The 9623-nt window shown below is 54.9% G+C and overlaps 4 protein-coding genes across 4 annotated transcripts; 2 read left to right on the plus strand and 2 right to left on the minus strand.

Moving 5' to 3' along the window:
* Positions 1–715: 715 nt before the first annotated feature.
* N657DRAFT_649839 (uncharacterized protein) lies at positions 716–1247 on the minus strand. Its single transcript, XM_062793808.1, has one exon. It carries the CDS (start codon positions 1106–1108, stop codon positions 860–862), a length of 249 nt encoding a protein of 82 aa, XP_062643464.1. The 5' UTR covers positions 1109–1247; the 3' UTR covers positions 716–859.
* Positions 1248–3657: 2410 nt separating this feature from the next.
* On the minus strand, positions 3658–5581 carry N657DRAFT_603964 (uncharacterized protein). Its single transcript, XM_062790160.1, has 3 exons — positions 4473–5581; positions 4143–4422; positions 3658–3995 (listed from the first exon to the last, which is right to left on the minus strand). The coding sequence occupies exons 1-3, from the start codon at positions 5109–5111 to the stop codon at positions 3874–3876; spliced, it is 1041 nt and encodes a 346-aa protein (XP_062643465.1). The 5' UTR covers positions 5112–5581; the 3' UTR covers positions 3658–3873.
* A 179-nt stretch (positions 5582–5760) lies between these two features.
* On the plus strand, positions 5761–6793 carry N657DRAFT_649842 (uncharacterized protein). Its single transcript, XM_062793809.1, has one exon. The coding sequence runs from the start codon at positions 6240–6242 to the stop codon at positions 6627–6629; it is 390 nt and encodes a 129-aa protein (XP_062643466.1). The 5' UTR covers positions 5761–6239; the 3' UTR covers positions 6630–6793.
* A 14-nt stretch (positions 6794–6807) lies between these two features.
* On the plus strand, positions 6808–9623 carry N657DRAFT_693489 (kinase-like protein; the record flags this gene model as incomplete). Its single annotated transcript, XM_062797223.1, has 5 exons — positions 6808–7309; positions 7359–7493; positions 8807–9003; positions 9062–9284; positions 9438–9623. 5 exons carry the CDS (start codon positions 6808–6810, stop codon positions 9584–9586), a joined length of 1206 nt encoding a protein of 401 aa, XP_062643467.1. The 3' UTR covers positions 9587–9623.

The raw sequence follows: 9623 nt of genomic DNA on the forward strand, positions 1-9623 counted from the left end.
GTGCATTGCAACATGTCCTCCCTCAGAGCTTCCCATCTCACGCATCGCAATAGAAAATGTTCCACGGTTTCCCTCGCTCGGCCGCAAGGACAAAGGTCTGACTCGACCGCTCCGATTCGGCTTAGAAAGCCGTTCAGCCTCGCCATTCCAGTTCGGAGTTGTGCCAAGATACAGGCCTCTTTTCGTTTCAACTTGTCGTAGAGATCGCGAGTGTGCTTGCCAGGAAGTGCTACGTCCAGATCCTTTGAGAATTTGCCTACGTCTTCCGGGAGAGCTCTCCCCTGTCGTTGTTTTGCCAATGCCAGCCTGATTGCGGTGGACTTGGCTTGGGGCATTTGGAGGTTGGGTATCTGTCCTTGCCTCGTTGTCCTTTGCGCTGCCGCCTTGGCCTCTAGGCCCAGGACGCCGAGCGGTGCCGTGCCTAGGAACGGCTGGACGGCGATGCGGGTCACGGGACTCGGGTAGCCTCCCCCCCGGTCACTCCGAGTACGGCTACGGCCCCACATTCAGCCAAGCGCATTATTAGCCTCACATTGCAGCAATCCAACGCGCTGCTCACCGGCCCCGGCGCCCCGCGCACCGGTAACGGTCTTCAGGGCTTTCGCGCTTTTTGACGCGAAATTACTCGCCGGCGTAGACACTCCTCCCGCCCTCCAACCCAAAGAGTTGATCCGGTGCTCTTTCGACTTGTTGGAAGACCAACAGCCACGATTCCACGGTGATCACACAGATGATGGGAGCTTACGACAGTGGGTTTGTGATGCTCAGAGCAGCCCAGAAGTCATCAATTGAAGGTTGTTCTTCTCTCTCGTCTCCAGCGAAGGGGGAATCGCCCTGACCTCGTTGCTCAGCTCCCTGGTTACCCCTCACGTTGCCTGACGCTCAGTTGGGCAGCCATGCATCCAACAGCAGGGCACTTGCAGCTGAGCAAGACCAAGTTTCCAGTGCCACGACTTTCCAACACGACTAGGCGTGGGCCACAGACCAGGAACCGATCGCCCAACTCCGCGAGGAAATATATGATGATGGCAACGACGATGAGTGCTGCAGCAACGATGGGGACGCCGACGCGATTAAGCATTTTGCTTGTGGGTAGGACTCTGGGCATTAGGGATCTGTCCACGCTTGAGCGGGGGTAAGCGGCGGGTGTCTACAGTTCTATGGCGAAGACAGCGATGATTCTTGATGTATTGGGTGTGAGGATGCACACCCGCCGTTCTTAGGAGCTGTAGACACTTCGTGGCTCTTTAATCAGAACTATCGACACTGCGAACCTCTGCTTCTACATACGACTACGTGTTGTCTGCGTGAAGTCTCTCGCTTCATGTTGCCCTGTCTGTACCAGCTCCTCCGCACTCGGCCACAATAACCTTGCTCTCGCCCGGCACATGAACCTGCTCTTACCACAAGGCAGTCTATCCTGCTTCGGAAGAACTCATTTCCGATCTCCAACAATTTGAGGCAGGGCATACCAGCACGTGCAACCTGGCCGGCTCCTGATGGCTATTTAATCACTCTGAATCCCCCTTCCTCTGCTTCCTCGGCTTCTCCTTCTTTTCTCCTCGACCCGACCACCTTCTCCTTCGCCTTCACAACCACATTCCCGCATCGGCCACCATTTTCACACTGGACACCACTGTCCTTTTTGCAGACGCTGAACCCCATCAGGACGTCAACGAACTCGTCACCACCGTTGAAAACTCTCGTCTGATCGCGCAGAGCGCAGAGAAAAGAACCTTGAGGCGCTCAAGAGAGCTGCTGCTATCATCGACCTGACCAACCATGGCACCTCTCGCAGTCCAGCTGCTACCAGACCTCAGACCAAGGCGCCTGGCACGCGTCGGAGCCCCGCGAAGCACAGAACAGACCTTGAAGCACTCAAGAGACCTCCTGTTACCGATCTGGCCGACGATGACAGCCCTCTCGCGCACCGCAGCCGGATATGGGAGCCCCTTGCGGTTACCCCGCGTTTCTGAACCTGGCATTGAAGGATGGTCGCTGCACGAACGACAATGGCAGAAATTGATCTTCACTCCGTTGTCGAGGTTGTCCTGAAATATAGTAACGGGTATCCTGTCAGCTTTCATTTGTTCCGTGACTATCTAGATGGCTTCACTGGAAAATATGGAGAGGATGGAACTGGAATCATTTCACTTGATCTCAAAGAGGTGGAGGCCATGATCCAGCAACAACCGATGGTGGGTGGGTTTTTGGCCTATATCTGGTCTTCTGAGTAGTTCCGCAAATTGATTCAGTAAAGAAGTGGAATGGGTTTGTTGGGCGTGTGATTCCCAAGTAACGTTTCCGTAGTTAGTCCAGTCCATAGATGATGTGAACAACCTGATGTTTTTATTACGCTCGATCGTCAATGGTATTGAGCCTCCAGCTGCCGGAACGCCACAGCTAAACCGCTTGTAGCTCACCTACGCTGCTGCTGTCGTAGGCAACGGCCCTGTTGGAAAGCCACGGTACCCTGAAACGCTTGTTGCTTGAAGTCATGGTACTTGAAACTCGGAAGCTGGGTTGCCGATGCTCTACTGTCGAGAAGCAACAGGGGCTGGGAACAGATTATTTAACAGGGTCAGGGCGATGCCCACCGCTGGAGATGAGGGAGAAAAAAGGACCTTCAAACAATCACTTCTTGGTGCTCTGGAGCACCCCAAACCCACTGTCGTGACCTCTCGTTTGTGTGACACCGTGGAATCGTGGCTGTTGGTCTTCCAACAGGTCCCGCCCTGATCAAGCAGCAGCAGGCTCCGGGGGCGGGAAACCTGGGCGAACAACGCAACAACATCGGCAATGTGGACTACAAGCAGCACAAGCAAATTTCGCTTCGTTACAGAACGAACAGTATGTAGACCAAGTTTTGAAAAAGGACCATTTGTTAACTGATTCTGCGAGAATCCCAGTATGGCCACTGCATCTCTTGTCTTCCAATCCACTAACTATTCGCTCCTACCCTGCAAGACTTCCTAGCGTCTTTCTTCCCTGTGTTGTCTCTCCCGTGTTCTTTATGCAGTGCCCAGTTCCTCAAACCGGGCCCTGTGCGCGCGGAGCCAGAGGACATGCTTCCAGTGGTAATTGCCGTCGCCGTCTTTGCTCATCTCCGCCTCCTCGTCGGGGTGGTCTGTAGTAGGAACCCAAGCTGCCTCCATTCTGTCCTTCTGCCATGTCAGGTACATATGCCAATTGTTAAGCCTCCCCTCCGCCCATGCGAGGCACAGCGTGCCCGAGAGCGTGCAGTCCCTGTCGCTGAACTTGGCGCTGTCCCAAAAGGGCATGTTCATGCACCTGCGCATACCGTTCAGCCATGTCTCAACTGCGGCAGTCAGACGGCCGATCCGCGCGTTTCTCTCCTCGTCGTCCCGGATGCACCGCTCCTCGTCGGGGCCAGGAGGGGCCAAACTGCTGATCCCGTCGAACATGAGGACCTCATCTTCAGCCTCGTGGCGAGTGATGTGAGCCACCGACCTAGCATGCTCGCGCTGCGAGTTCGAGCCCCAACGCTCGTCAACCTGAGCGAGCTGATCAGATCCTCTGCTGCTATACATGTCGCTAACCATGTAACTCCTTGCATGGTACACTATCAGCGAATGAGTCCGTAGGTACAATGACCCGGCAATCAAGCGAAGAACAGTTTAAGGGAACAGGAAATTTGCATTCAACTAAAGTAGCTAACTAATCCAAAGATGTCCAAAGGCAGAGATGTTGAATCCCCAAGTCGAGATGAAGAAGGTGAGGTGGACTGCAGAGGAGGAGAAGCGCAGCGTGAAACCAAAGGTGCCGTCTGTGCTAACTGGCAGGTGCTGGCGAGCCATGACGCGCTCGAAGCGCAACATGGAGTCCCACGCCAACACTGACTTGATGTGTGACTTAAGGAGGACCACCTGGCGTATGCGGAGCCGTGTCGAGCCATCGGTCACCAATCCAACGGACATACTGCCGACCGTAGACGCAGTAGTAGTTTCCACCGCGGTTGTCTCGGTTGGGCGACCCTGCCAACAATGTCAGCTGTGGACTTTCTATTTCGGGCGTGAATTGGAGGGTTTCGGGAGCAAATACGCAGTCTTGGAGCAGGACGGCTCCCAAGACAGCCAAAAAGGGGTATAAACAGTCCAGAAACAAAGAAAACTGTTGCTCACACATGACGAAATGAGATCCGCTCGGGTGCATGCCGGTGCAGGCGTTGTAGAGGGCGTTCTGGACGGTGTAGGCTGTTTGCGCCTGATTCTTCCATATGGCGAAGTACTCATGCGCCTGGCCGTGGCATACGTGTTGATTGCCCGTCTCGATCGTCGATTCAACGGAGAAACCACCGCTGATCCACTGCGCGGCCGAGAGGGACGCTGTCCAGCCGACGGTGAAGGAACGGGCTTGGGAGTATCCTACTTCGCAGCTGCTTTGCCCGCATTGCATGGGCTCCTGAACAATGTCAATCCCTGTTCCAGTTCAGTGGGGGTAGTCGACCTTACACTGAGTTGAATGTGGAGTGGATTCTGGTGTGGGTTACCGTTGCCAACCATGATTGTTGCTGAGCTCCAGATGCTGCATGGGTTATATTGGCGTTTGTCTGCAGCATCCGCTGCAACATCTTGTGTCTCAGTAACGGAGCTGACGGTGTCGTTGGCTGAAGTCACAGCGCCTTCTGATTCCAATGCTTCCACCACCTTGGAGAGCTCGACGGGGCCATGAGGAAAACAATCTTGGAGGTCCCTTTTGTTCAGACTATGCAACTGCAGAGACGATGGGACGGGGACCTGGCAGCTGACAACGACCTCGCCAGGACTGGCGACACGCCCACAGACGATGCCTCCAGAGTATTCGACTTGGTCATGGATGGTGTAAGTCTGTGGGCCGACGCTGAGGGTGCCGGCACCTTGCTCATTGACGGTGAAGGCAAGTGGTGAGCTCGCAAAGGAACCGGACGCAAGGGTACGCGAGCATGAATGAGCAAAGACAGTGGACTTGTTCTCATCCAAAACGTCAATAGCGGCTTCAGACGTGGCCTTATTGATTTGAAGAACAACGTTGATGGCTTTCGTTCCTGCGGCGAGCTGCAAAGCTGGAGCTGCAAACGCAACCGGCAGGAGCGCCAGCACGAGGCGGTTCATGATCTGGCTGGGCGGTCGTTGGTCTGGTGAAGGTGGGAGACAAAGATGAGCTGAAGGACTCTAGGAGGTGCCGAGGACCGGTGATAGAGTGATGTCTGCGAGCCCAAAAGTCCTGGTTTGCTCGAGGGACGTACGCCTTATATATCCTTTTGTCTTGTCCCTCAGAGCTCATTTGCCTGCTTGTCCTCCTCGCCCTCTCGAGGACAGTCTCTCCAGACTGTCCTTCATCGGTTCATCCTTCACAGATCGCACCATCGCACTCTCTCGCCGCCGCAGGACAAAATACTTGGCAGTGCTGTTGGCTGTAGGTTTGAAGAGAATGCATCCCAGTCACTGACGGTGATGGGCCGAGATATCCGTGTGCTCTGACGCGTGGTGGTTACCGTGGTTAGCGTCTTGTTGGATACCGACGGTTGCGGAGAGCACTAGCGGCCCAGACCGCGAGACTTGCCGCATGCGGAAGGTCCTTGCTTACGGAAACTTGCCCCAGGGCGCTTTTCCCAGTGCATCATGTAGCTTGCAAAGATCACCAACACTGTACTAACTGTAATCCGTAGGGTCAACGTCTCTGGCCGCCTTGGCTCCTTGGCACTAGCCGACCGCAACGGTGTTCGGCGTTTCTATAGGACACAATACGCCGACCCTGCCTCTCTCGCAAATCACCAACACTGAAGATCAATAGCCCGGTTTTTGTTAAATTGACTCTGTGCCTCGACCCTTGGCACTGTAGTTGACGGCAACTGTGTTCGACGCTTCTACACTGTATAGGGAGCACCCCGACACTGCCTCAGTCTGCCTGCACCAACCACCCGACGTCACACGCGTTTGGAGCGAACACTCTCATCAACATAGAGTCGTTGACTCGATGTCTCCGAGTCCGCCTCCCACAACTCGCTTACTCAATCCCTTGAACTTCTTTCCCGCTATCTTAGCAACCGCTTCGTTCACCCTCGCTACCTTACCGAGTTCGCAACTCAGTTCGCAACTCCGGACCGCCGGCCGAAACCTCAGGACCCTTTACACCGACTCTGATCCCATCTCCGTCCTCAGGCCTTGCTTGCATTGACAACCACTCTCCCCGCATCTTCGCCCTCGGCAGGAAAAGCAACACCTCAACCACCCTGCAACATGGCGAACATGGACACAACTTGTCCCGGCAACGCGATCCCGGAGGTCATCAACCTCCCAATTCCCCAAAACATCAACGTCTTCGTGACGACCGGCACCAATGCGTCGTACCAGCCCATGGGGGTCTGTTGCCAGCCCAACGTCGTTCAGGTCGCCGACAGGTGCTGGCTGTGGTGCGAGGTACCCAGGTCTTACTTCAACGGCACCGATGGGAATGGCGCAGGCCATAGAATTTCATCTTGCGTGGCGCGCATGGGGAGGGAACTCAACGATCCCAGGCAGAGCTCGACTTTTCAAATGAACACGGCGGCGGCTCGGCCTGGGATGGGCTCTCTCAAGGAAATCGGTCTCTGGGTACTAGCCTTGTCTGGATTCGTTTACGTGTTGTGACAGGTTGAAGTTGCTGGAGATGGGGGAACAATGTCACATTTTTTAGTCGTCTCGGGACATGATCTGGTTGAAATTTAGGCTCTTGCCAGTCGCTGCTCAGCAGCCTCAGCTGGTGCATACATGTATTCTCCTGACAAATTTCACTTGCACAGCTCATTTCTGGCCTCTAACCGCTGCCATGTCACCCAAAAGCCATGTGATAAGGCCTTCTTTCACGCGCATCGGCCGTGAATTTCTTGGTACTGTCGCTGCAGCGTTCAGCGAGGCACTCTCAGCACCGAGTCATGAACTACCAAGCAGCATCGAGGGCGGCAATGGCCCCTTCCCGTACAACCCGCTAACATTCGCATCGGGCTTTCGCATTCTCCACTTGAAGCGCGTATACCAACATCATAGCGTGGACGAGAAGGATATTCGGCTCTGCGGATGGCTGGTTGAGGCTTCGATAGGCGCGCCCCCGGAGTACTACGCCCTCTCATACACATGGGGCGATTCTACACAATGCGAAACCATCGCCGTTGACGGGAAGCGGCTCGGGATTACGGCCAAGGGCGCTGCTGCTTTGCGCCGCATGCTGCGCGGCAAGATACAGAGGTACCTCTGGGTCGACTCCATCTGCATCAATCAGGGCGACACCCCCGAGGCGCTGGACAAGCGCGGCAGGCAAGTCGCCATGATGGGTGACATCTACCGGAAGGCGGTCCAGGTTCAGTGTTCATCTGGGCGAAGGCGATCCAGCATCGGACGTGGCCATCGTGGCGCTGAAACAACTGGCGAGCTACTATATTGGTGCCAAAACGCCTGGACCTCAGCAAGCATTCTTTCGAAGGAAGTACGAGAATCTGGTCGACGATGATGTCCTTGGTAAGACGGCACCTTAGTAATCATATCCATCTCGTTGTAGCTCGTCACTAAGTCACCTCATCAGCTTCAACCCCGGAATATCCATATGAAAAGCTGCACGGTATTTCGTCTGCCGTGGTTCAGACGTATCTGGGTGTGAACATCCAAACCCTCAAGGTCGATGTGAATATTGACACTCGCAGGTTGTCCAAGAGGTAGTCCTCGGGCGCAATGTCATGCTCTATTGCGGGAAGCACTTGATCCATCGCAAAATGCTTGTCGCCGGGGCGGATTTTGGAAGGCTCCCCTACTCGAGGCTTGATTCCGACGTCGTACAAGGCCAGCGCGACTGCCAGGATACCGAGGCCACAATGACGTTACTGGCTCGAACGCTGCTGCATGCCTCTCCAAAGCCCGTTCATCTCTCTGCGGAAGCTGTCGAATCGGTTGTCCGAGACCTGTGTATGTTGCTAACGAGTGCGAGGTCACACGGCGAACCGTGTCAGACAGCCCTGGCTGGCCCTAAGGAGAGCCCACAAACTATGTACTCGGCCCAAGGATACTGGACTTTGCTACGAAGATGCTCGTTCACCACTGGAAGACGGTGTTCCGAACTGTGGGCGGCTACTTAGGACTCGGGCCGCACACTGTCCAAGACGGCGATATTGTCGTTGTGTTTTACGGGACTCCACTACCAACAGTCCTCCGACATTGGGGGGACTTCTACAGGTATGTTGGTGCAGCCGTTGTCGGTGAGATCATGAATGGTGAGTTCTGGGGGGCTGAGTCGCCTACGGATGACGAGTGGTTTGTCCTGATCTGATATCGATGCCTGAATTATATTTTAAAGCAAAATGAGGTCCGGAAGCTATATTGGGAGGAGAAGGAGCTGAACTGAAGTAGAAAATACGGGACTCTCCAGTCTATGTTGCTATGATCTAGGTACATGTCTGGTACATAACCTACCTTATCTTACAGTTTAAAAACTCACACAGTACAATGCGATTCATATCTCCCGGCCAGCTCCACGCTGGCTGAATTCCCTTAACGTTAATATGCTTCATCCCTTTATGCACCCAAACTCCACGCTGGCTGAATTCCCTTAACGTTAATATGCTTCATCCCTTTATGCACCCAAACTCCCTCTTCAAGATTTATCACAAAACAAAAAGACAAACCTAGAATTGGCACACACAAAATCGACACATACCACCCCTCCAACAAAACCCAGCCCGGTATACAGTACAATATGATACAATACAACCCAGCATCCAGTCATCCATGCCTTCATACATACTTTAACCTGGCGCCCTCGTCCCCAAAGTGAACCATAGGAACCGACCTCTCATCGGGCGAGGAGGTGGCCATAAAGCTCACGTTCGTTCGAGACAGCCTCGAGGTGCTCCAGGCGAGAAGGACATACGAGGCGCTGAACGGCGGGATCGGAATCCCGCGAGTGCGATGGTTCGGGCAGGAGTGCGATTTCTACGTGCTGGTCCTGGACGCCCTCGGCCCGTCACTCGAGGACCTTGTCAACTACTGCGACCGGAAGTTCTCTCTCCAGGACTATTCTCCTCATCGCCGACCAGGCCAACGCCCGAATTGAGTACATCCATTCGAAGGGCTTCCTCCATCGCGACATTAAACCGGACAACTTCCTGATGGGGGTCGGCAGGCAGGGGAATACACTATACACGATTGATTTTGGCCTCGCCAAGGAGTTTTCCGATGCCGAGCGTCGCAAGAATGTGGAGGGTCTCCCGCTGGGTGGCACCAGACGGTACGCCAGCATCAACAACCACAACGGCCGTGGTAGGTGTCTCATCGCGATGCTAATCGTCCGTACACTGACGCGCACGAAGAACAGTCTTGTATGGACGACCTAGAGTCCCTTGGGTATGTTTTCGTGTATGTTGCCCGGGGCTCGTTGCCGTGGCAGGGGTCTGCCTTGCTACTGCTCCATAGCCGCGCTGATGCAGGACTGCGCCGGTGTTAGGTCGGTACCCACGCTCATCGCCAGCGTGCGACGTGGACTGGCAATCCACCTTCGGGCGATATCGGCGCCGCAATTGGTCGTGAACCTTGAGACCGGCGCGTGTACTCGTGCCATGTAACGGGCTGGGCCCGGTGTGAGCCTCGGCGACTCTCGGC

This window comes from Parathielavia appendiculata (assembly GCF_033297405.1).
Source record: "Parathielavia appendiculata strain CBS 731.68 unplaced genomic scaffold N657scaffold_23, whole genome shotgun sequence".
NCBI lineage: Eukaryota > Fungi > Ascomycota > Sordariomycetes > Sordariales > Chaetomiaceae > Parathielavia > Parathielavia appendiculata.

Coding starts and splice junctions, on each gene's coding strand:
- N657DRAFT_649839 (XM_062793808.1), bottom strand. CDS start 1,108: ATGCCCAGAGTCCTACCCACAAGCAAAATGCTTAATCGCGTCGGCGTC.
- N657DRAFT_603964 (XM_062790160.1), bottom strand. CDS start 5,111: ATGAACCGCCTCGTGCTGGCGCTCCTGCCGGTTGCGTTTGCAGCTCCA. Junction 4,423..4,472: donor CACTCCACATTCAACTCAGT/GTAAGGTCGACT, acceptor GACATTGTTCAG/GAGCCCATGCAATGCGGGCA. Junction 3,996..4,142: donor CGGATCTCATTTCGTCATGT/GTGAGCAACAGT, acceptor CATTGTTGGCAG/GGTCGCCCAACCGAGACAAC.
- N657DRAFT_649842 (XM_062793809.1), top strand. CDS start 6,240: ATGGCGAACATGGACACAACTTGTCCCGGCAACGCGATCCCGGAGGTC.